This window comes from Urocitellus parryii, chromosome 3 (genome assembly GCF_045843805.1).
Source record: "Urocitellus parryii isolate mUroPar1 chromosome 3, mUroPar1.hap1, whole genome shotgun sequence".
In the NCBI taxonomy this organism is placed as follows: domain Eukaryota; kingdom Metazoa; phylum Chordata; class Mammalia; order Rodentia; family Sciuridae; genus Urocitellus; species Urocitellus parryii.
Genome location: NC_135533.1, coordinates 217,665,254 through 217,690,412, shown reverse-complemented (window position 1 = coordinate 217,690,412; position 25,159 = coordinate 217,665,254). Strand labels below are relative to the sequence as shown.

General features: G+C 56.5%; 1 protein-coding gene across 1 annotated transcript; it reads left to right on the top strand.

Moving 5' to 3' along the window:
• Positions 1-17,171: 17,171 nt before the first annotated feature.
• Positions 17,172-25,093, top strand: Mpnd (MPN domain containing). Its single transcript, XM_026404338.2, has 13 exons — positions 17,172-17,197; positions 17,291-17,541; positions 18,196-18,432; positions 19,921-20,053; positions 20,840-20,915; positions 21,027-21,123; positions 21,414-21,486; positions 21,558-21,634; positions 22,559-22,727; positions 22,807-22,877; positions 23,387-23,476; positions 24,060-24,152; positions 24,769-25,093. Exons 1-13 carry the CDS (start codon positions 17,191-17,193, stop codon positions 24,844-24,846), a joined length of 1,452 nt encoding a protein of 483 aa, XP_026260123.2. The 5' UTR covers positions 17,172-17,190; the 3' UTR covers positions 24,847-25,093.
• Positions 25,094-25,159: the final 66 nt, after the last annotated feature.

Below are 25,159 nucleotides of genomic sequence, written 5' to 3'. Positions count from 1 at the left end.
ATTAGGTCACAGTGGTTGGTTTCAGTTTTACTTGTCAAAGGCAATAGGGAGCCACAGAAGGGTTTAGTTCAGGGGAGGGAGGTGGTAACACATGCTTTTTGGCAAGCTCCCTTGGGGGCTAGGTGGTGAGTATGCGGAGCTGGAGGGGTGCCCAAGGAAAAATGACCGCGGTCCATGCAGGTGGGCTCTCTAGCAGCTGGAAGGCTGGTTCAAAATTTTGGAAGGCAAGAGGTGGAAGAGAAAGTGAGCAAGGATGTGGGGAAATAAGCTGAGGCCACCTTGGTCTCTTGAATCTGGGGGGAGCTGGAGGGTCCAGTTACTGGCTGGTCAGTCAGGGTGGTGACTCAAACAGGAGTCCTGGGCTACAAAAATAATACATGCTGATGATTCACACTTCTGCTGCTCTTGTCACGTATTGCTCCTCAGAGCGCTGCAGAGTCCCAGCGTCCTCCCCGGCGCCCAGAACATTCGGTCCACTCTTCCGACGGCGGGAAAACCCACCGCATTTGAGGCCAGTCCACGGCGCCTCTCAACTCGGCGAAGTCCCATCCGGGATTTGAGGGAGTTCCAGCGCCTGGCCTGGGGCCGAAGGTCCCGGGGCAGAGGCCGGGGACTGAGCCGAGGACAAAGGCCGAAACTGCGGGGTCCGGCGCGGAACCAGCCCGCTCCGCCCCCTTTCCGCCCGCGCAGCAGAGCCGAGGTCCAGGTTTTATCCGCGAGCTGATTGGTTGGTTGAGAACCAGACCCTGCACCTGATTGGGTGTGTGAAACCGGGGGTGGGGCGTCCTGGTGACTGGTCGATGTGGACCGTTGCCCATTGGCTGAGTCGGGCAGACTCGGCAGCGAAACATTGACCGGGGGCGGGGCACACCGGCTGCTGCCGATTGGCCGAGGGGGAACTGTATCATTACTTGGCAGGCTCGCTCCGTCCAATCGGGGAATCGGCGGGAGAGGGGGAGCCTTAACCCTTTGAAGGCTGGAGCCTGATTTGGGCGCTTTAGACTAACCCTTCTTTGAGGCAGCTTCGCCGCGGCAGTCTGTTCGGTCCCCGGGCCTCAGTGTCCCCACGGGTCCCAACAGCCAAGGCGTCCAAGCCCCTCCAGAGCGGTGATCCCGGGCCTCAGATTCCTTGCTCCTTACAGTAAGGCTGAGCCCGCGGCCCCAACCTGCAACCCCTAGTCCCGGGCCTCAGACGAGGTCGGGTGTTCAGGGTGGTATGACCTTAGTCCTGGGCCTCAGTTTGCTCCTCCAGGTCACCACCAGCGTCCGGCCTCAGTTTCCCCAATGGTCCTAGAGGACTGAGATTCTGGCCTCCCCGCGGGTGGTCAGGCCTGAGGCCTCAGTTTCCACCTCAGCCCAGCAGTCTGAGCCACTCCTGCGCCCTCAGCGCCAGGCTGCAACTGCTGAAGGGTGCGCTCCCAAAGGGTTAGGGTGGAACTGGGAAATTCAAGGGCCACCTGGGGATGTTACAGAGCTGGGATCGTTCAGGAAACTGAGGCACCCGAAGGTTCCCCCTTTAAATCCCCCAATTCTTTTTTGGGGGTACTGGGGATTGAACTCCAGGGCACTCGACCACGGAGTCACATCCCCAATCCTATTTTGTATTTTATTTAGAGACAGGGTCTCACTGAGTTGCTTAGCACCTGGCTGTTGCTGAGGCTGGCTTTGAACACACCATCCTCCTGCCTCAGCCTCCTGAGCTGCTGGCATTACAGGCGTGTGCAACTGTGCCCGGTTTAAACCCCAATTCTTGGCGTCAAGGTAGAAAGATTTTAGACAAGCCACTCAGAGTAATAGGATGAGTTTAGGGGCTGGGGATGTGGCTCCAGCGGTAGCGCGCTCGCCTGACATGCGTGCGGCCCGGGTTCGATCCTCAGCACCACATACCAACAAAGATGTTGTGTCCGCCGAGAACTAAGAAAAAATAAATAAATATTAAAATTCTCTCTCTCTCTCTGTCCCCCTCTCTCTCTCTCACTCTTTCTTTAAAAAAAAAATAGGATGAGTTTAGTAGACAGGATGGGGAAGGGATTAAGGGAACACTCTCAAGGGAGAGTGGGTCTTCTCTTAGGAATACTTGTCACAGGCAATGCCTTTTGAAACATATACTCCATCTTTTTTTATTTTTTTATTTTTTTATTTTTTAGTTCTCGGCGGACACAACATCTTTGTTGGTATGTGGTGCTGAGGGTCGAACCCGGGCCGCACGCATGCTAGACGAGCGCGCTACCGCCTGAGCCACATTCCCAGCCCCCATATACTCCATCTTAGAACAAGAGTCTCCTCATGATCTCCGACTCAGTCTGACCTAAACCTAGACAGTATTCCATTATCATGCAAAGAAAAGGAACTCTTATCTGAAACTTGAATCCTGAAAACTGGTTTGACATGGAACAGTGACCACCTCAAAGAATAGACGTGACACCACAAGGACCCATACCCCCTAGCAATGGCCTCACCACAAAAATCCCCCCACTCCCTTATGCTTCTATAACTACCCCATGCTCAGTCTCCACTGAGTGAATCCCAGTACCCTCTGGGCCTCCCTCTGCAGGTTTGTTCCTGTTAGAAATGACGAGATGCCATAAGAAATTAAGTGTGTGCTTGGAAGTGGGTCAGCCAGGGAAACGTGTTCTGCAGAAGGGTGCGCTCCCGGAGAGAAGCTGGGAGCCAGCACACCTGAGCAGGCAGTCCACCAGCACTCATCCCCAAGGAAGGACCGCCCCTTGCTCCTGATGGGAAGAGCTTGGCGGTACAATCTATGTGATTAGCTAATTTAAAATTGGGGTGAGCGAAAGGGAAGAGCTACAATTATGACTGGACATTTGTTAGGGAATTTAAAAATGGTGCCACTCTGGTCCCATGACTTCCTGATTTCAAGATGGCTCTATTTTAATCACATGACTCCGCCCTTTCAAGATGGCTTCCTTCTGACCACCTGTTCCCTAACTTCAGCTGGCTCCTATACACTGTGAGACGTGAGTTACAGTAACCATGTTGGTTTCCAACCTTGACAGAGAAGAAGACATTAATCTTACATCCTCAATAAACCCGTGCTACTGTGGAGCTGCTCTCTGTAGTGCACCCCCTTCTCCGCAGAGATCTTCATTAAGCTTCTCCAGAGACCCCACCATAATTTGTTCTCAGACTCTCAGCAAAACTTCTGCAAAAGAATTATCAGGCGGGGGATGCACCTGCAGAAACACAGTGTGATAAGAAAAACGAACCCGAGGCCGTCACAGAGGGGCTGGCATCTCCAAGGACGATAGGCAGATGGTGGGAAGAAAGGGGAAGGGGACTCTCTTTTTCCCAGACACCAATTTTCACAGAAAATGTCCTTGGCCTGAATTGGGTGCCCAGAACAGCGAAAAGGCTGCTTTTGTGTGAACTTCTATAGACTGTGAGCCTCTGAGCCCCTCCCCTTACACACTGGTGTAAAGTCCTAGACTTTCTGCACTTGGGGCTCAGAGGGGTGATTTGATGAAGGCAAAATCCGCCCCCTCCGCCTTTGAACCTGGCTGCAGCCAATAAACCTGCTTCCTGCTCTTCTGCGGGGCCAGCCTCCCCTGTCTGTCCTACTTCATCTGCTTCCTATTTCCTCCACTTCCCTCTTTCCTTACACTCAGAGGCCAGAGGGATGGTGCTCCTCTCCTGCCCCTGGGTTTTATCCGGAGCCCAATGAAACCAGAGTTTTGAGAGGAGACTAGATTCCACGCTTCACCAATTTCCTCTGGGTTCTTCACAAATTTTGAAGAATAAAATCCATGGACCATCACAGAAGGGAAGACTAAGGGAGCAGGATATGTTTAAGCAGGAAGAGACGGAACTCCCACCATGTCCAAGGGGGCCGCTAGCAGAAAAGCCCGTTTTGGTGTGCCGGCTGGGTGTGAGGTCCCTAGGTCCCTAAGCCAAAGTGATTCTGTTTTGAAAATCGGCACCAGCTCTCCCAGGCCCACCTTGAAAAAGTCCCAGACTACCCAAAAATGTCAGGTAACAATCACGGGACCAGCGGGTTACTTCTTAACTACTCCATCGAACTGGACTATATAGTTAAGAAGTCGCTGTCCTTGCAGAAGGGCAGCCTGGCAGACATTCTCTGACAATAACCCTTTGCATCTCTCATGGGCCAGCTACCCAGTGAGGGAGGGGGAAGCTACCCTAAGGGGGGACATGTTTACAGAGGAGAGTGGGGTCATACAGAACTGGCACCTCTCAGGGACTTTCTTATGCCCCTACCCTTGGGCCTTACATTTCAAAGGGGAGAAGTTAGATTCCTAGAGGTCATTATTAACAATCCAAAAGGTAGGGGTCTAAGGTGTTAATCAGGGTTCCTGAAGAAGGGCTGACCTAAAGGAAAGCGAAAGCGGAGGGGCCCTCTCTCTTTGCCAGCACTAATTCTCAGGACAGTTTATTTACATCACAACATGGTTTTGAAATTTGGCTACTAGAGATGAAGATCACATGGTCTGGAAATGGTGGTTTTTCTTAATTAAGGCTGGGGGAGGTTTTAACATACTGTTATGGCAAGACTGCAGTCAATCACGAGTTGATTTAAAGCAGGAGATAAAGACTTCTTTTTTTCACCAGCTGGTGGGCAAGGGGCAGGCTGCAAGTCCACACCTTTCGACGCCCTCAAACAGGGTTTGAGTACCCATTTATAATCCAAAACCACATTGATCATAAGGGGCTGTTGCTATGATTCAAAACCATAAACAAATGACATGAGATCCCAAATCCTAAGCAGAAGGGGGAGTGGGTCAAAAGACCCTCGTTGAGTACAAGTTGAAGGACGGTCACTAACGTCTAGATAATCAATCTCTGACAGGGACATTGTCCAAGAAAAGTGGGAACCAAAGAGAGAACAATTTTACGTCGTATAAGAATTGCCACTTTGTGTGGCCGAACATGCTGAGCTAAGCGACTCTTGGTGGGCGCAGGGGCAGGGTGTTCCCGTGGGAGAAGCATTCTACATGACGTCCAGTCTCAGGGCAAAATGGAGTCTGTTTGGTCGTTGCCCATACAGCCTGGCCCATGACAATACCAACCACGAGAAACCCCAACACAGTGTGGCCTGGGGAGAGAGGAGGAGGGAGAGGACAAGACATGGATCCCTTCCCAGTGACTAGACAGGCCCCCGGGAGAAGGTGTCCTTCAAACCTAGAATGAGAGTCTCTGGGAAGAGACTTAAGCTTTGATCTCTCCCAAAATGAATCCTTTCCGGATGCTGGCACACACCCGGACCCTCCACCTTGCCCAATAAAAACAGCAACAGGGCTGGGCCACAGCTTAGGGCAGAGCGCCTGCCTGGCATGCATGAGGCACTGGGTTCGATGCTCAGCACCGCATATAAATAAATAAAAATGAAATAAAATAAAGGCATTTGTCCATCCACAACTAAAAAAAAAAAAAAAAAAAAACATCAAACAACAACAACACAAACCTGAGTGCTCAGACTACACTGTCCAATCAAGCCACCTTCTCAGTGTGACCTCCAAAGGCACCGGCTCCTCCTGTGGCCAGTGGCTCATTTTCCACGGGGAAAGTGGGTCCATCAGAGGCCTGATGGTGGGCGGTGACCGCTGGGGTTGAGGGGAGGATGAGGATGGTGGGTGGCCACGGCTGACCTCTGCTCCGGCTCCTTGCAGCCCTTGGGCACCGACGCTGGGGAGAAGGGAGCGGATGATTCAAGGGCGTCCTGGGGTCTGTAAAGGTCCAGACGCAGCCCGCCCTGCCTCCCTTTAGAGTAGAGAGTGTGGGTTTGAGCACTCAGGATTCTGTGTTGTTGTTTTTATTTTCACTTTTGCAGTTGTGGTTGGCCTGACCTTCGCCCCTTGCTCCAGTTTGCTGAGGAATGGGACGCGTCCTGTGCATTTGGGGCACTGGTCCACTTTGGGCTTGGAGGACAGTCCTGGCTCTGGGCCCCGCGGCTTGCTTTTTTAATGGCCGGTTTCTTCCTCTCTCCCTGCGCCCCCTGATCTCAGGGGCTCCCCCCGCGCTGGGCAGCTGGTGTCTGTCTTGAGCACCCCCCCACCTTCGAGAGCCTTCGAGTCGCCTCTTTAAAAGCCCCTTGTTCCTGCTGATGGGCAGAGTCACAGCCTCTGGGACGGGGAGGGGACAGCTGAGGCTGGATACGTGAGGAATTCTCAGGAAGCAGGTTTATTGACTGCAGGGTACAGAGGTGGCCCTCACCTAAGAATTCTTCCTCTGAACAAAGATTTTGGAAATTCTTTGAACTTTATACCCAGTGTTGGGTGCGGGGTTGGAGATTTACAGAAAAACATTTTTTCCCCATTCTTTGAGTTCCCAGGAAGTGCTTTTGTAAAGGCAGACAGGGGTCTTTATGTCAGGGTAGCCGCACAGATGTCCATGAGAGACGCCGCTGTGAGTGGAGCAAAGGTGCCTGGACAGAGTGTCTGCGGCCTGCCTTCCGCCAGGGGCTCCAGCCAGAGCTGCACGAGGAGAGATTCTGCCCACCTTCCACCAGGACCAAGAGCAGCCCGAGTTGGCCTGAGTGGACCTTGGGCGCAGGTGGTCGGTGATGACAGATTTCTGTATCCAGGGGCCTGGCGGGGCCACGGGAACAGGGTGTCTGGTCTCCTTTTCCTGGCAGTTCATAGATTTTGGTTTGGGGATAAGATAGAGGAGTCACTACTGTTCGGGGGCCTCACAGGGGCTTTTTGTACCACAGGCTTGCAGACGGTCACCCCTGTGTGTGCAAACCTGGCTTTTGCAAGAAAGAGGAAACTGCCAACCACAGGATCCTCAGGGACGTCCCGCGGACCTGGACGGAGGCAGCTTCCAGATGGCAGGGTGTTTGGGTGGGGCACCTGGTCTGCTCCATCAGGGGTCCCTGGGTCTCTCCTGTGGGGGGGGCAATAAGACTTCTTCCTTTTTCTCAAAACTGTGTCCTTGGGGACTGGATCGACATTGGGGACAGGGACTAAGCTTTTGGCCACCCTCAGGCAAGGAGGGGCTGCAGGCAGATCATTTTTTGTCAAAAAAAAAAAACATTGTGGGGGTCAACACAGGGGCCAGCTTATAGAATCACTCTCTTAACCTGTGTCCCACCACCCTCATCCCCGTCCCCGGGCAGTGATCCGGGGACCTGCCGAGGCCTTGCTTCCCCGAATGTGAAGCACAGCAGAGGAGCACCTGAGGCCCCTGCACAGAGGGAGGCCACAGGCTTCATGAAAGGACAGCAGGACAGTCCCCCCCAGGAAAAAGGGGACCCGAAAGGCAGGGAATGGGGTCCCCTTTCCTATCCAAGGTCTTCCTCTGCCCTCCTCGTTCCCATCCTTCTTCCTGCTGATCCCTCCGTGTCCTGCCTGTGATGGGGACGCAGGTGGTTTGGCCAAAGGTGGAGGACGGGTGGACCCCGGGCGGGGAGTGACGGGCCAGGAGGGCCCAGGGTGGTTTGGTCACACCTCCCTCTCTGCTGGGAGCTGCTCTAGGGTGGCCGGGGCCTTGGGGACACACTCTTCCGTCTCCGGGGTGCAGTTCCGATTCCCTGACTCCATCATCGGCCTCCCTTCTCTCCCAGACTCTCCCGAGTCGCGCAGCTACGCTGACCGCCTGCCTTGAAGGCTGGCTTCCCAAGCAGCCTGTCCCCCGTCCCTCGTTCTCTCAGATCTTCTTGCTGACCTCAAGACTCAGGCGCCTCATTGGAGCCAGGGTGTGTCTGTGGGAACCCGGCTGGACAGCGGAGGGCAAGGGAGGCGGCTGGGGCTGCAGTGCGCCCGGGCCTGACCTGCAGGAGTGGACTCCCTCCGACCCCCCCCCCCAGTCTCTGGAGGGCTCCAGGCGCAGCCACCCACCCCTGTCACGGGCAAAGACGTTCAGGTGGCACCGGGAGATACAGTGACTGCCCGCGCCCCTCAGAATAGAAGGGGGAGAAACGTTTTTTTAAATGTGCCGAGAGCCAGTGAGAGACCTAGACCCCGCTCGGCTGGCCCCTCGCCTGCGAATACAGCCAGCCCCTGGTTTGTTGTGGGAGCAGCCTGATGCCCAGTGCAGCCTGGCCTGGGCACCTGGGCTCACTCCCGCCTGCCTTCCTGCCCCCCCAGAAAACGTCCTGCCTCTGCTATCATCGTTTGGTGGCTCCACCCAGACGGTGTGACCCCTGCCAGAGACGCCAGCGGCCCCTCTTGGTTCCTCCGGGGTCACTGCCACAGGTAGCCTGGCCCCTGAGCCCTCTGCCTGGTGACCCAGCCCCCTTCCTCCCCAGCCCCTGCGTCCTGCTGTCCCCGGCCCCTCCCCTCCCCCTGAGGGCTGCCTGGCCGCTGCCTGGGCTGGACACCGTTCTGCAGCGTGGGCAGAGGTCTCCCTCCGGGTAGGAGGACGCACTGAAGTTAAACAGGTTAGAGCTTTGCACTTCAGAGGGTCTGTGTTTCCAAACCAGGCAAAATAAAAAAGGGTTGGAAAATCCCAGGATAAGTTAATGATGGTCCTGGAGCAACAGATAAAAAGACTAGAGCTGGGTGTGGTGGCCATGCCTGTCATGCCAGCAATCCTGGAGGCGGAGGCAGGAGGATCGCAAGTTGGAGGCCAGCCTCAGTGACTTAGTGAGACCCTGGCTTAAAATAAAAAATAAGTAAGTAAAAATGCTTGGGTGCTGCTCCGTGGTTTTAGGTAAAACACAGATCAAGGTAAATGAAGAGAAGAACAACAGCAGCTCAGGAGTATTTGGGGACAAACCTCTGGAGGCAGAGCCAGTGGAGACTGGAGCCCACCCGGGTTATACCCAGGGCAGCGAGGGCGAGGGCGTTTCTGCCTTGTGGCCTTTGCTAGGGGGTCGCCACCTCCGTTCTTTGAGGTGGCCGTCCCATGTGGGACAGGATGCTTCTCTAGAGTTCAGCTCCCGGTAACAATTCTGGTCCTTGGGCCATGACAGGCATGGTCTGGGGTTCCGGTCAGCGACCGCCCTTCTGGGTCAGAGTGACCCTTGTTCTAAAATGGAGGACGTACTTCAGAATGGCGCTGCCTATGTTCTCTCCAATGGTGGAAAAGGAAAGAGAAAAAAAGAATAAACCAAAAGACTAGCTATCGCAAAGGCAAGGGAGGTGGTCAGTGGACTCGTGTCACCCGCCCAGATCGTGGTGGACACAGGCGGGAGTGACACTCCGAGAAGGACCTGAGCGGGATCACAGCGGTGGAGGCCACAGGGAGTGGACAGACCTGCGTACCCGAGGCAGGAGAGGTACCTGAAACCCTTAGATCAGGACAGAGTCCGGGGACCCAGGAAGGGCGGCGTCCAGCGTATTCCTAACGGGGATGGCGGAAGCTGTCAGGCGGGAGACCAGGGCAGCTCCTGACTCCGCACCGGGAGGCCCTGAGAGTCGGGGCAGCGAGCCTGGGCATGAGGAGAGAACTCAAAACCTACCACAGGGACATCAGCCTCGACGGCCACTGGTCGATGAGGCCCTTGGAGATTAATAATCGGGACAGACTGGGCGAGCGGGGCGTCTGTCATCCCAGAGGCTCAGGTGGCTGAGGCAGGAGCGTCACAAGTTGAGGCCAGCGGCAGCCATTTAGTGAGGCCCTAAGCAACTTAGTGAGACCCTGTCTCAAAATGACAACAAGGACCGGGGATGTGGCTCAGTGGTGAGGGACCTCTGGGTTCAGTCCCTGCTTCCAAATAAATAAAAACAGAGACGGGGCAGAGGAGCTGGGGGCCACAGTTATCTAAACCCCAGCTTTTGGTGACCCAGCGAAGAGCCCTCCTAGGAGCTCCGAGGCCTCTGGCTGGCAGCCCCTGGGGCCCAGCCGGTGTGCTCTGGGCCACCAAGAAGGCTGTGGCTGCAGGAGTGCCCTGATGGTCCCCTCCCAAGGGTGGGCAAGTGGCATCCCCAGCCTGAGCCCTCCTGGCGCCACTGGAAGCTGACTCCATCTCGCAGTCCCAGGGCTGAGCCCCCGCGGCCCCAGGATCCCAGTCAGCCTCACCCTGGAGGAGGCTGCTCCGTCAAACCCCTTGTCCACACTGGGGAGGCCGGCGCTGCCCCAGCTCACCCCAGGGAGCAGACAGCGAGCCGCCGTGACACGCTGAGCTTCCCTCTTGCTCTGAGTGGGTTCCCAGACCATCTCCTGCTCCTTTCTCTGTGTCCCAAAGTGCCCTGTCCCTCTGTTACGGAGGGACCTACAGACCTGAGCAGGAGCAGGCCTGCCATCCCCCAGGAGCCAGGTTCAGAGAGTGGAGCCTTCATTTGCTGACCCTTGAAACAGAGAGGAAGCCCCTCCTCCTGATCCCTGGGAGGACTTGATTTGTAGGAGCCATTATGGGAGGCTGACCCCAGGGGATGCCCTCCACACCTTCCCAGTTCAGACTAAATTAAACTTTGCTTTTTTTTTTTTTTTTTTGGTTCCATGAACTGAACCCAGGGGTGCAGCACCTCTGAGCCCCATCCTCCCCTTTATTTTTTTATTTTGAGACAGGGCCTTGCTAAAACTGGCCTGGAATCTGCAACCCTCCTGCCTCAGCCTCCTGTGTTGCTGGGATGACAGGCGTGGTCACCACCCGCATTTGTCAGGTGCCCTGGGAAGAGACAATGACCTGTGAAACCAGGGCCCTTTGGAAATTGCAGCCCCGATTCCAGGATCTCAGGCCCACATTGCTACGGGGGGAAGGGGGTGTTAACAGCTAAAAGATCCCCAGTAAAGTCTAAGGACCCGGGCTGGGGCTGTAGCTCAGTTGGTAGGGTGCTTGCCTGTCATGCACCAGGCCCTGGGTTCAAAAAGTATGAGGCCCTCACCGGAAACTTTCCAAGGCAACGCAGCTTCCTGAACACGTAGGGGGCAGTGAGTCAGTGCGAGGGGCCCCATGGGACAGATCCTGGTAAGCCGTGAAGCCAGCATGGCCATGAGACTGCTCAGCTTTGGCCAGAACCCAAGGCCCACGGAGGAGTCTGCGTGACAAGGTATGCTGCAGATCCCGATCCTGGGCCCCCTGCTCTGGTCAAGCTCTAAACATGTCCACATGGGGCCAGGTGCGGTGGTGCGTGCTGTGATCCCAGACTCTAGAGGCTGAGGCAAGTTGAAGGCCAGCCTCCGCAACTTAGCAAGATCCCAAAGGGCTGGGGTTGTGCCTCAGTGGTCGTGGCTCAGTGCTAGAGCACCCCTGGGCTCAGTTCTCAGTACCAGCAGGGAAAAACGTGGAATAAACTAGGCTACTGTGTTAGAGAGGCAGGACGGCCATCTGTGGCCACAGATGGACGGCAGGTTGGGACTCCTGAGGCTGAGCAAGGAAGACAGTAGACATTCACACCAGGCCACCCATTAAGGAAAGGACACACCCCGGGGCTGGAAAGAGACTTCCTAAGACTGTTGGACAGCTCGTTCAAGGCTGGCAGATTTGCATACAAAAGGACTCTAAGAATCCCCAGCCGTCCCCAAGTTGTAAAGCCTGTCCACCACCTGGCACCTGTTCAGGGGAAGTTGGCAATTACCCTTAACCCAAATTCCCCTTGAAAGCCAGACACTTCACAGGGCGGGAGAAGCTTCCTAAGAGCACAGAAATGCCTCTGAAGATTTGTTCCTGGTTTGGGGCTCCCCAAGCCTTCCAAAGGGGCATTTCCCAAAAGATCCCCCTGGCCTCAATGGAAGGAGCCTACCCGGGTCGCTAGGCACCCTCCCCGCAGGGCCCGGGCATCTCCAGGTGGGCACCCGCCGAGAATTCAACCTGGGCCCTACAGTCTGCACAGGGGAGCAGACAGGCCACCGAATGAGCCTGAGCGGATCCTCGAGGACACGCGCCCCCTCCAGCCATCTACCCACGACGAACAGGGGACTTGGCGCCCGCCTGTTGCCCTACCTGGCCGCCCGTCGGACTGCGCGCGCTCGCCGCCCTGGGGCCCTCAGTTGGAGCGTGGCTGGGAAGGGGCGCCGACCGTCGCGCTCCTCTGGGGCACCCGGGACTCGACCTTGGCACACGTCTGCCTGGGCTGCACTTCCAAGTCCTCCCGAAAATGCATCCTGGCGCGCGTGGAGCTCAGAGGCTCTGGGCCAGCCGCACACAAGGGCGCGCTGATCCTGGAGGGCTGGAGAACCGCCACCCGACTGGCAGTGCCAGGGACCCGACATGCTGCCCATGAGGCCACCCTCGGAACCTTGCGACTCCCTGCAGGACTTGGCCCCATTTGCGGGAAACGTCTTTGCGTTGCAGTCTTCAGCAGACCCCCTGCAGACGTGATCCAGACAACCAACTCTCCCTGGAGGATTTCCTGGCAGAACACCGGGGTGTTTATGTCCTCATTAGCACAACCTGCTGCACCTGTGTGAACAGCCGGAGGAGCTGGAGGAGCAGGCCTCCCCGCTCCGCAGGGGCTACCAGGACCCAGACCCAGGCGACGGCTGGGCGCTGGGAAAGCTTGGGTGCTGCAGTCCTCGGTCTACTGGTTAGACTTTTGCTGTTCCTTGTTTCTGGCCTATTCCTGTTTCGATCGGTGGTTAAGGCTGTGGATTGGACAATCCAGGAGTTTCAAAAAGAATCAATGGTTGCCCAGAAATACAAGCCCCTCCCGAACTCGGAGCCTGCGCGGTCCACCCTGTCCCCTGTAGATTAGGCGCAAGACATCTTTGTAACCTCCAGGGATACACGGAATCAACGTCCCCATATCAGCAGAAATGTTATGATCTAAGCTTGGTCAATATAGATGAAAGGTTATAAAATATTAATAAGTAGGACAATGGCATTCTGTGATAAGTGTTATGGAATAAATAATGTTAAGCTACTCTGTTTGAGTTACAAGAAGATAATCACGTAACTGTAAGACATAAGATCTAAGTTGTTAGAAATAAGATGTGGAACAGTGGAAGGTGGTGAGTATGAGCCTAGGTTCATATAGTCACAGGTGAGTGTAGGTTAGTGGGACAGTAGTTGAGTACGAGGTCTAACTATAGACAGGTGTAAGTAAATATAGCCACATGGTGACTCCATTTTTATGATTCCTGTGAGAAACTGTTATGTAAGCTCTTCTAAGATGCTAAAAATAATTGTTTTTCTGTACTTTATACTCCCACAAATGTACTCACAGGATGGAGCCACAGATGGGCTCGAACCCGGGATGGGTTGTTGTCTGATTTGCTCTGCTAACTGCGTTCTCAGCCCTTGTACCCTGGTTGTTGATTCCATAGGGTGTGATTTCCTTCCTTAAATATGCTAGCCACTGACAGACGGGTCTGTTCTCCCACAGGGTCTCTTGGTCCCTGTGAGAAACAGACCCTGGCCAGGGAATAAAAACTCTCTAATTTGTTTCAAATTTGGATTTAAGAGTGTTTTCTGAGCTGTCCCCCGGTAACAGGACGAAGTTACAAGAAGAGGCCTTCGCCCCAAACCCAATGACCCTTAAATGGGATGTTGCTCAACGGGAGCTCTGCTTCCAGAACCACCTCCCCCCCGTATCCCTCAAAACTGAAGGGCCTTCCCAGGAGACTACATTCGGAACTGTGCCCAAAGCCAGTGAGAACCCTAGCCTCCAGCTCCCCTGAAACCGACCCTCGTGAACAAGACAGGGCCAGCCTGACAGGGTCTGTTGTTTTGTTGTTCTGAGGCTGGGCTGGGACTTGCCATCCTCCTGCCTCCGCCTCCTGGTGGCTGGGATGACAGGCATGTGCTGCCCGCCACCTGACCAGCCTGACACACTTAAACAGAAGCCCCAGTAAAGTCTGGCGGGGTTCATCCTGCCTGGAGTCCCTTTGTTTCTAGCAGCAGAGGCCAAAGTCCCCCTGCCTCATCAGCCCCAGGCCTGGAAGTGGGTGGCCCCAGTGGCAGTCCAGTCGGTGGTGGCCCTGGGTGGAACCACTGGGCCCCTAAAGAGGAGGGCCTGGGCCTCGACTTCCTCCACTAGGTCACCACCGGCCTCTGGCCTCTCTCCTGAATGCTCCTGCCCTGGACTCCCGCTGCCATGCAGGGCAGGCCCAAGCCTCCATTTTCCTGCTAATCCCAATGGGCTTGAGACAGCCCTGCTGATGGAGAACAGCACCCCAAAGTTAAAGGAGCGAGATCTTGGTGGGGGTCGGGGAGACACAGGTGGTGCTGATCCCAGAGATTTCAAGATGGGAAACGTAGTAAAAGCTTAGTACAAACGAGAAAAAGCAAGGACGGGTGTGGGTCTCCACTCGCTCCTCTTTCTCAGGGTTATTGGAATTTTCTTTGGGGAGGTGTTAGAGGGTCTTACCCAAGAATCACCCCTCAACTCTGATAAAACACTATGTGGTGTGTGTGTGTGTGTGTGTGTGTGTGTGTGCGCGCGCGTGCGTGTGCCTGTGTGTGTGTGTGTGGTACCATGGATGAACCCAGGGGTGCTTACCCACTGGGCAGCCCTGCTAGCCCTTTTTATTTTTGAGTCAGGGTCAGGCTAAGATGCTTTAGTGTCTTGCTAAGTCTCCCAGGCTGGCCTCGAACTTGGGATCCTCCTGCCTCGGTCTCCGAGTTGCTGGGATGTCGGGCGGGTGTGTGCCCTGTGCCTGCAGCTGCTTTGGATCCCTAAACCTGTACTGCGCCTGCGTGACCCACGGGTGGGGAGAAGAGCTGTGGTTCTGATGATGACACTGTAACACTGTGCTGATGAGCAAGGGGTGTGGTGGGTGGGCTCCGAGTCCTCCTGTCTTCCCAGGGACTTGGTCCTGGGTCTGTCTCGGGCCGCAGGGCCGTTGGTCGGCTTTGTGCAGGGTCTTGCTTAAGATGTTTCACCACCAGGACCTTCTGAGGTGCATACCCTTGCCATTTGGTTCTTAGCCTGGTTTCCCATCTTCCTCCTGTTGCACAAGGAACAGTGTGCCCGGCTGAGGCCAGGCAGGGCCTGAAGTGAGTATCCTGTCACACAGGCAGGCCTGTCAATTAACTGATATTATTCTTTTCTTAAAACCCTGCCCTGCCCTTCTCACATCTCACTGCTACCTAACACCACCAGAAAACTAGGAGTTAAGAGTGCACCCGAAGGGCTGGGGCTGGGGCTCAGTGGTAGAGCACTTGCCTCTGCTGTGTGAGGCACTGGGGTGGATCCTCAGCCCCACATAAAACAAATAAAATGGAGGTATTGTATCCATCTACAACTTAAAAAATATACATTTAAGGAAGGAGGGGAAAGGAAGGACAGCAGAATAAAATAGACATTATTATTGCTGTGTATATATACGTGACTGCATGACCAATGTGATTCTGCAACCTGTACACTCAGAAAAATGAGAAATTATATCCCATCTGATTCAAATGTATGATATGTCAAGATCATCGTACTGTCATGTGCAACTAAGTAAAACAAATAAAAAATTTAAATATATATATATATATATATATATATATATATATATATATATATATAAAATGCACCAGAAGCCAGGTGCAGTGGTGCATACCTGTAATCCCAGAGGCTCAGAGTCTGAGACAGGAGGATGAGTTCAAACCCAGGCTCTGCAACTTAGCAAGGCCCTAAGCAACTTAGTGAGACCCTGTCTCTAAATAAAATATAAAATGGGCTGGGATGTGGCACAGTGGTTAAGGGTCCTTGGCTTCAATCCCAGGTACCCAAAACAACAAACAAATAATACACACAAAAATACACATCCGGAGCCAGGCCCAGTGACAACTACCTGTAAAATCATTTACTTGAGAGGGGGAGGCAGGACAAATGCAAGTTCCAGGCCAGCTTCAGCAACTTAGAGTGGACCATCCTTCAAGGCTGCGGAATTAAGATGACCGCCTTCAGCTGGCAGGTTGGAGTCAGCCCAGCCTGAGACTCTGGGCAGCAGACTGGCTGAGGTAGGCACTTGGGCAGACGGACGGAAAACGTTGGCCCCGGGAGGGTCAGGTGCCTCTGTAACAAAGCAGGATGACCACAGACAGGCCAGCTCAAAACCCAGGTGAACCTGAAACATCTGCGACCCAGTGCCCTTTCCAAACCAGGACAAATGGTGACACTGTGACCTGTCGGGCCAGGAGACACATGGACCCCAGTGCCCTGGTGTTACTGGACTCAAGACCCACTGCTTTGAACATCTCTCGCCTGTGGTCTTCAAGGCACTTTCTCCCCTCTAACCTTATCATACAAACACCTGGACAGCAGACGCCCCTGGCCACCCCTGGCCACCCCTGCACTGCAGAGCTCTCCTTTCTTTCTGTCATTTTAATCAATCTTGTTACTTTGCTTTCCTCTCTGGGGAACGCATTCTCCAAATTCAGGAGACAAAGAACCCATGGCCTCCACTCTGTGTTATAAACTCAAGAAGTCAGAGCCAGAAAGACAAGGTCACTAAACCTGAGACAGGACAACAGTGTGCCCTGCTTTGAAGATAACATCAGGGACTCTCCCCATAAAGAGACGATTCCAGGTGCTGAGCGGCAAAGCCGCCTTCCATTTACTTTGTTAGCATACTAAAAATCACGCCCCGAGGTGGAGACCTAAGATGCCAAGGAGATGGGAGCCGCAGAGGAGGTGCAGAACGCCAAGACCCCCCACCACACGCCATGTGTGGCGCCCGCCTGTCATCCTGGCAACTCGGGAGGCTGAGGCAGAAGGATCAAGGCCGGCCTCAGCAAATTAATCTTCAAAATAAAATAAAAACAGGGCCAGCGGTGGAGCTCGGTGGAGGTCGCCTCTGGGTTCAGTGTCAAGTACCACGGGTGCAGCGCGCGGCCAGGGCTACAGCGCAAGTCCCAGTTCACACCTGGTTTGCCCGTTCGCGCTCCCCGACCCTCCCTCCTTTCTCCAGCTCCAAAGTTCCCCTCCGAGGCATCAGGCTGTGGCACTCCTGCACCCACAGGCTGCAACTCGGCACGTGGTGGCCTCGGGTGGGGCCACTAGTCTCCGAAGACGGAGGCTCGGGGCCTCAGTCTCCTCCCCTTGGTCCCCACCGCGCTCCCTCCTCAGTTTCCCCGCTCATCCCAGCGGGCTGCGCCACTCCTGAGCCCAGACTGCCACTAGTAGGTGGTGGCCTTGGGCGGAGTCACGACCCCAATGAGAGACGAGGTCCGGGACCTCGATTTCCTCCCCCAGGCAGCCCTCCCGCTGGTTTCCGTCAGGGTCCGGGAGGCGGGAGTCCCGGGACTCCCGCGCGGGGCGGAGCCAGGCGACGCGGGCTGGCGGGCGGAGCCGGGAGGCGCGGGGCGGAGCCGAAGGACGCAGGAGGGGCGGGGCCGGACGACGCGGGGCGGGGCCGGGTGACGCGAGGGGCGGGGCGGGGCCCCGGGCGGCCGCAGCGATGGCAGGTACGGCGGGCCCGGGCGGCGGGCGAGGCTGTGCGCGCGGGGGCTGCACCCACCGTGCGGGCGCGGCCCTCTAAGCTCGTCGCTGCCCCGCAGCTCTGGAGCCACTGTCCCCCGCGGGCGGCGCGGGCGAGGAGGCGCCGGATGAGGACGAGGACGAGGCGGAGGCCGAGGACCCCGAGCGGCCGGCCGGCGCGGGCTGCGGGCGCGGCGGCGTTGGCGGGGCCGGGCCGGGGCTCTGCGGCGCGCTGGGGGGCGCGCTCACCAGGCGCGCGGTCACACTGCGGGTGCTGCTCAAAGACGCCCTGCTGGAGCCTGGCGCCGGGGTGCTGTCCATCTACTACTTGGTGAGCGTCCTCTGACCCTCATCCCAGCTCCGACAACAAGGGAACCCAAGGCCCAGAGCGCCCTGCTGCAGGACGCGACCCCGATGTGGGGAGGGGAACTGAGCCACGGAGCAGCCTGACCCCGGATGGAGCCCCTTCTGGGCTGGAGGACCTGGTTCATCTAAAGCCCCCCTCTGCAGTTGAGAGTCTGAGGCTAAGATGGGCCCTCCTGGCTGTGTGACTCCGCAGCCTCTCTGGGTGGTAGCAGTTTCACCCTCTGTATAAATGGGTGTTTTTCCTCTCCCAGTCCCTTTCCAGTGGATTCAGTGAATAAAGCAGTCCACACATTTCTGCTGTCCAGCAAGGGCTTTAAAAGAATGTACTGTCGTGGTTGCTATTGCTTGATTTTTGCATTGAACACCTGCTGTATGCCAAGCAGCATATTGGGTACTGGGGTACGGTACTAATCAAGGTGGACCCTGTCCTTGCCCTTCCAGGGCTCACAGTCCAGGGACGAGGGGACTGGCCTAGGAAAGGATCCTGGGCTTGGAAGGGTCACTGTACTGGAAAGTGCAGCTCTGCCTCAGGGAGCATGGGTCAGGAGGAGTCCCCTGGAGGGTACCAGACCCTGGAGGGTACCAGGCCCTGGGCACAGACAGCCCACTGTCTCTGCAGGGAAAGAAGTTCATTGGGGATCTGCAGCCAGATGGGAGAATTGTGTGGCAGGAAACTGGGCAGGTCTTCAACTCTCCCAGTGCCTGGGCCACACACTGCAAGAAACTGGTGAACCCTGCCAAGAAATCCGGCTGTGGCTGGGCCTCTGTCAAGTACAAGGGCCAAAAACTGGACAAGTACAAGGCTGCTTGGCTCCGACGGCACCAGCTGCACGTGCCTGTAGCTCCTGCCGATGAGGTATGTCCTTTGGCTCCTGCAGTAAACGCTCTACGACTTACTGTTGGATGAGGGGTGCTCCGTTGCATACAGCACTTCTAGTGCTGGACCAGAGAAGGTGACTTGACCAGAGAACTGAAGGGGGATGGGGAAGCCATGAAGATATCTGGGAAATGGCCCATGCAAAGAACCTGTGGCAGGACAGAGTCTGGTGTGTTGGAAGCACATCAAGGAGGCCCATGTGACTGGAGCAGAGAGGGAGATAGAGGGAGTAGGTGAAGCACAGAGGGGACAGGGTGGTTCCTGCAGGGCCCTGCAGGTTGCTTGAAGGACTTGACCTTTTCCCCAAGGGAGGTGCGAACCATGGAGGGCTGTGAACAGAGGACTGAGACTGACTCTTGGTGTTCACAGGGGCCCTGTGGTGGCTGCTGTAGGGAGGACAGGCTTTGGGGGGTGAGAGTGGGAATGCTGGGACCAGGCAGAGGGGACTGGGCTGGTCCTGGTGAGCTAAGGATGCAGCTGGAGCCATTGAGGCCATCGATGTGATTTTTTTTTTAATATTTAATTTTTAGTTGTAGTTGGACACAATATCTTTTTTCCATTCATTCATTTTTATGTGGTGCTGGGGATCGAACCCAGGGCCCTGCAAGTGCTAGGTGGGCGCTCTGCCCCAGCCCCAGGTCCTGGATATTTTTGAAAGTGCATCTGACAGGACTTAATGCATCCGATAAGGGGGATCCTGAGTGGGTGGGCGGAGCTGAGCTCAAGAGATGAGAGACATGGAAGAGCAGGTAAGGGGGCCTAGTCTGGCCCAGTGTTGCCATGTTGAGTCATCTGTGGGCAGCTGGACCCCTAGTCTGAGATGGACAAGGCCACTCGGAGGGTGTGGGTGGAGGAAGAGGCCTGAGGCCTACGTGTGGATCCACCTGGGGAAGGACCCATAGAGGTAGCAGGGGGCCCCAGGTGCTGGGTCTGGGTGTCAGGGGAGATGCTCCTAGACAGAGGGGGCCTTGTAGTGGCAGACGCTGCTGAGAGGGTGAGTGCAGGGACCGAAATGTGACCTTTAGATTTGAATCCAAGGAGGTCACCTTGGCAGGAGGCGGTTTTTGAGGGCAGTCAGGGGAATTACAGTGATCCATGTAACTTGCTCTAGAAACGGAACTCGAGGGCGCAGGCCAGATGCTTTACACGGATGATCTCACTTCAGCCCAATGGGGCTGGAGACCACTGGGTCCTTTGACAGATAAGAACGGGAATGGAGGGGTTAGGGCTGTCCACTGGAGTCACACCCCCTTGTAAGAGGCAGAGCAAATTTGAACCAGAGGGAAAGCAGCCTGGGGGCGCCAGCCAGGCCAGAGTTGCGCTTGCGCATTAGACTGCCTCTGCTCGCTCTCGCCCTCTAGCCGCCGTGTTGGGCAATGGCACCTGGGGCTCCGGTCTGCTAGAAGTCTGGGTTCAGGGGTGCCCAATTGAGTGTCCAGCTGAGTGTCCGGCTGCTGTCCCCGCCAGAGCCCGGCCAGCGAAGGGGAGGAGGAGGAGCTGCTGATGGAGGAAGAGGAGGAGGAGGTCCTGGCGGGGGTCTCAGCAGAGGACAAGAATCGGAGACCCCCTGGGAAGGGTCCCTCGGAGCCTGCACACCCTGGTGAGGGGATCAGGAGAGGCAGGGCGGGAAGGGGGTGGCCCTGGAGCATGGAAGGGAGCAGGGAGAGTTGGGGTCTTGCTCGTCTCCGGAGCCCCCAAGATCCTGCCTGGCTGACTTGGTAGCCTCGCTGCTCAATTTCATTTGCTGCCTGTTTTCTTAAACTCTAATGCTGGGTTTCTGAGTACCTCGGCCCCATTTCCTTACGTGCTCCCTGATTTCTTTGGCCCACTACCTGCTTTCCTGAGCTTTTTTTTTTTTTTTTTTTTTTTTGATTACCGGGATTGAACTCGGGGACACTCAACCACTGAGCCACATCCCCCATCCCCAGCCTTATTTTGTATTTTATTTAGAGACAGGATCTCATTGAGTTGCTTAGCATCTCCCGGTTGCTAAGGCTGGCTTCAAACTCGGGATCCTCCTGTCTCAGCCTCCTGAGCCTCTAGGATTATAGGCATGCACCACTGTGCCTGGCTCTGAGCTCATTTTTTAGTAGTAGTTGGACACGCTACCTTTATTTTACTTATTTTTATGTGGTGCTGAGATTGAACCCAGGGCCTCACATGTGCTAGGTGATCGCTCTACCTCAGCCACAATCCCAGCCCCCTGAGCTCTTTTTGTAAAAGGCTATCTGTCTGACTTGTTGACATTTATTTCCCAGCTGTTTCTGCCTGATTTTTAAGGCTGTCTCTAGATGGATTTATTTTGGTTTCTTGCACTGCCAGGGTGTGCAGATTGGCCTGGGGAGGGCTTTCCGATGCTTTCTTTCTCTCTCCTCCCCCTTTTCAGAGGCCACACCCCCAGGAAAGCGGGTGGAAAACAAGCCTGTGCGCTACTGCATGCTGGGCAGTCGTGACTCTGCCAGGTCAGATGCCCCTCTGCAGCCCTGGCTGGCCAGGTGGGGTGGGGAGATAGTTTCAGGGGTGAGGGAGGAGCCTAGGGGGGCCTGAGGCTGTGGGACTCTTGGCCCCTCCAGGAACCCACACACTTTGGTGGAAGTGACATCCTTTGCAGCTATTAACAAGTTCCAGCCCTTCAATGTGGCCATTTCTAGCAATGTGCTCTTCCTGCTGGTATGTGACTAATCTCCCACCTTGGCCCTGTGTCCAGACAAGGGGCTCCCTGGCCTGGAAAGGGGGCTGGGGTACCCAGGAATGAGGAAGAGAGGGAGGGAGGGGTCTTTGAAATGGCAGCTGTGTAGGAGCAGGGAGCTTTGTTCTGGTTAATAGTAGGTTCTCAACACATGTCTGCTGCGGGTAAATGGTAGTTGCTCAATAAATATGTGGAGGAAGAGGAGGGTGGGCTGGCCCTGTAGGGGGCAGGAGCAACAGCCTGAGCCAGTGCCCACTACTCCCTTCCCCAGGACTTCCACAGCCACCTGACTAGGAGCGAGGTCGTGGGGTACCTTGGAGGCCGCTGGGACATCACCAGCCAGAGTGCGTATTGGGGCCGGGTGGACGGGGTGCTGGGAGTCAGACTGACATCTCTTCTCCCCATCGCCCTGCAGTGCTCACGGTGCTGAGAGCCTTCCCCTGCAGGAGCCGGCTTGGGGACGCTGACACGGCAGCTGCCACTGAAGAGGAGGTGAGGGGCTGCCTGGACGGAACACAGCTGTCCTGCCCTTGTCCTGGCAGCTGGCAGTGTTAGCGCTCAGCAGATGTGCGAATGGGACCCAGCCCTGGCTCCTAGGCTCTCTGCCAACCCTACCAGCCCTTCCCCTCAGACCCTCGGTGTTCTTTTCTGTGAAACCTGAGGTGTCGTTGTCTCACGCAGTCCGGTACCTGGCCCTTAGCTCGCATGGGGCTGCTGTGTGCTTCTCCCTTTTCTGTGGTGCTGAGGCTGGAACTCGGGGCTCCCGCAGGATAAGTAGGTGGTCCTCCGCGGGCCACATCCCCAGCCCTTTTCAGTTTCTTTTGAGACAGGGTCTTGTTAGGTGACCCAGGCTGGCCTGGGACTCGTGACTCACCTGGGAGACTCCTGGTCCCGGGCTGTGCTCCATGCCACTGCTGCTCTTAGTCTTGTTGTCATGATGGAGCTCAGTGTGTCCCTGGCACTGTGCGGAGCACTCTGCAACCACTCTTCGAGGCGTTGTCACAGTGTCCCGCAGGGCACAGTGAGCAGGCGCTGATCAGGCACATGTGTCGCCGCCCTGTCCATCTCTGCCCCTCCTTGTTCATGGCTGGGAAGGTCCCTCTTGGGCGGGGCAGGCTCTGTGCCTCCCACCGCAGTTGCCACGGCAGATGGGAACCGTGGGCGCGCGGACCCTGGTGCTTGCCATTCTCTGAGCCACACACACTGTGTCAAGTATCAGGCCACCCAGGACAGTTCCAGCCTAGGGGAGGGTGTGCACAGGTTCCGTGCAGATGCTGTGCTGCGCTGTGCAAGGGACTTGAGCACCCTGGGATCCCGGTGTCCCCCACAGATAGAGGGCCCACTCTAGTTGCAGGAGCAGAGAGAGGCACTGAACAGAACTACCCTGTCCCCCACCCTGCTGCTGCCTCTGCCCAGATCTACCAGAGCCTGTTCTTGCGAGGCCTGTCCCTGGTCGGCTGGTACCACAGTCACCCACACAGCCCAGCGCTGCCCTCGCTGCAGGACATTGACGCGCAGATGGACTACCAGCTGCGGCTGCAGGGCTCCAGCAATGGCTTCCAGCCCTGCCTGGCGCTGCTGTGCTGTGAGTCCTGGGCTGAGGAGTGGCGCCCTGCTGGGCTGGCTGAGCCTCCAGCCAGAGCCCTCTCCTCCTCCTTCCCCAGCCCCGTACTACTCTGGCAACCCGGGACCCGAGTCCAAGATCTCACCCTTCTGGGTGATGCCTCCTCCCGAGGTAGGTGGGGCTGCCGGGGTTCTTGGGAGGCCAGGGGGTGTGAGTCGGTGTGGGCAGATGTGCCAGGGCCAGGAGGGTGTGCTGGTGGCTCAAGGTAGGGCACTTCTGTCCTGGGCCTGTTTCTCCCACTGACTTGGTCTAGGGAGGGGAGGGAGCCGGCACCCAGTCCTGCCCTCCGGCAGATGCTGTTGGCCACCCTATTTGAGCTTCTCTGAGACCCGACGTGGGCCTGGGTGCAGCACGCTGCTCTTAGTGCCGTGGCTTCCTTCCCAAGCCCTGCCTGGCTTCACTGCCCAGGCCCCGCTAGGGGTCAGAGGTCATCCCTGGGGGGAATTCTGGGCTCCGTCTCTTCTTGGCATCTGTGGGCAGGATGCCACGCTGGCCCCATTATCTGGCTCTACCAAGGCCCCATATGGTCCGTAGCCCCGGATCCCAGCCCCAGGCCCTCTGCTGTCCCCACTGCCATGGGTGGGCTGCAAGGTCTTCTGACTGGCATGCACTGCCCTCAGCAAAGGTCCAGCGACTACGGCATCCCCATGGAGGTAGAGATGGCCTACGTGCAGGACGGCTTCCTGACCAACGACATCCTGCACGAGATGGTGAGCTCCACGTGGGAGGGACGGGGGAGATGCCCTGCTAGAGGCACCCAGCCCATCCAGATTGACTGCCAATCCTAGGACAAGCCCCAGACCCTCCACAGTCCCACTCCCTGTTCCTGGCTAGCTCCCGCCTTGGGCCTCTGCACCCGCCACTGGTTCTCCAAGTAGAGAAACTGCAGTTTGGGGTTGTGCCCAGGGCCTTGCACACACTAGGCCAGAGCTGCTCACTGGGATGCGCCCCAGCCCAGGTCATAGGCTTGATAACCACATGTTCAGCATGTGCTAAAAAAAGCCCACCTTCTTCACACAGCTGCACCCGAGTGCCATTCCTTGGCCCTAGGCTAGAAGAGGCAGCAGGGCAGGCCTGCTCCCTGGTGTCCCAGGGGCTTTGTGGAGTCCTGGGGAAGGGAATGTGATTGTAGCCAAGCCCAGAGGTCCCTCCATTTAGTCAAATTTGGATTAGGTGAGAGGGAGTGGAAGCTGGGGCTGGGATCCTGCTGTCTGGATAGGGGTCTTGGGACACAGCTGCTTGGCTTGGTCTAGGGAGGGGAGGGAGCTGGCACTCAGTCCTGCCCTCCGGCAGATGCTGCTGGTGGAGTTCTATAAAGGCGCCCCGGACCTGGTGAGGTTCCAGGAGCCCTGGAGCCAGGAGCACAGTTACCTGGACAAGCTAAAGGTGAGACCACATCTGTCCCCAGGAGCTGCAGCCCCAAGGACTGTGCATAGGGAACACCCAGGACTATACTCAGGACACCCCAAGAAAGTGACCACAATGAAAATAAAAATGGGAACACCCCGGGGTGAGCAGCTCAGCAGGGGCTTTGCTGAGCACACACAAGGCTCTGGTTCTCCCCTGCACAAAAGCCCCTTGGACCTCGCAACCCCCAGGACGTCCCAGTTGGAGAAGCCTCTCCATCAGACCGCGTGTCACTCAGGGCCACCTGAAGAGGGCACACAGGTTTTGATTTGATTTGGAGCCTTGAGCTCCAGCAAGGCCAGAGGCAGCTGGTGTGTGAGCTGGCTTCTCTGGTGGCTGGCCCTGGCGCCGCCTTCTTAGGGTGCCCTGTTTACTTCTTACTTGAATCTGTCTGTATACTTTGTGTAGAAGCACTTTCCTGCCCGCCTGTGGCCTGTCACTCACACTTGGACTCAGTGGCCTGGGATCTGGCAGGCAGACCCCCCCCCCCCTGGACATTGTGCCTGCAGCCCACTGGTTCTGGGTCAAAAGCACTGTTCCCCTTGGCGAGTTGGGTGGTGGCAGGGCACTGAGCCACCAGCCCTGCTTGTTTCAGATCTCCTTGGCCAGCAGGACACCCAAAGACCAAGGTCTGTGCCATGTGCTGGAGCAGGTCTACAGTCTCCTCAAGTAGGGGAGCTGAGGGTGCTGTCCTGAGATCAGAGGTGACTATGGGGCCTGGCTCAAGGACTCCGTCTGTTGCTGTCCCATCCTGTGTGATGTATACAGGCTTGGATAATAAAGAACCGAGCAGCCAGCAGCCTGCAATGTGTCTCATGGGTGGACGAGAGCCAGCTGCATGCCCAAGCTGGGTCCCCTGAGCAGCTCCAAGTGTGGCTTCCTCCTCTGGGTAGCAGGGCAGGGCACTGAGCTACAGATGCAAGTGGTTCCCCAGCCAGCTCCACAGCACCTACTGGGTGAGGGCTGCTGTTTAGGCAGCAGAGCAC

Bases quoted from the DNA above. Each gene is read 5' to 3' on its own strand.
- Mpnd (XM_026404338.2), top strand. The intron at 20,054-20,839 runs GTGAGGGGATCA...CCCCCTTTTCAG, and splicing joins CTCGGAGCCTGCACACCCTG to AGGCCACACCCCCAGGAAAG. The intron at 20,916-21,026 runs GTCAGATGCCCC...TGGCCCCTCCAG, and splicing joins GGCAGTCGTGACTCTGCCAG to GAACCCACACACTTTGGTGG.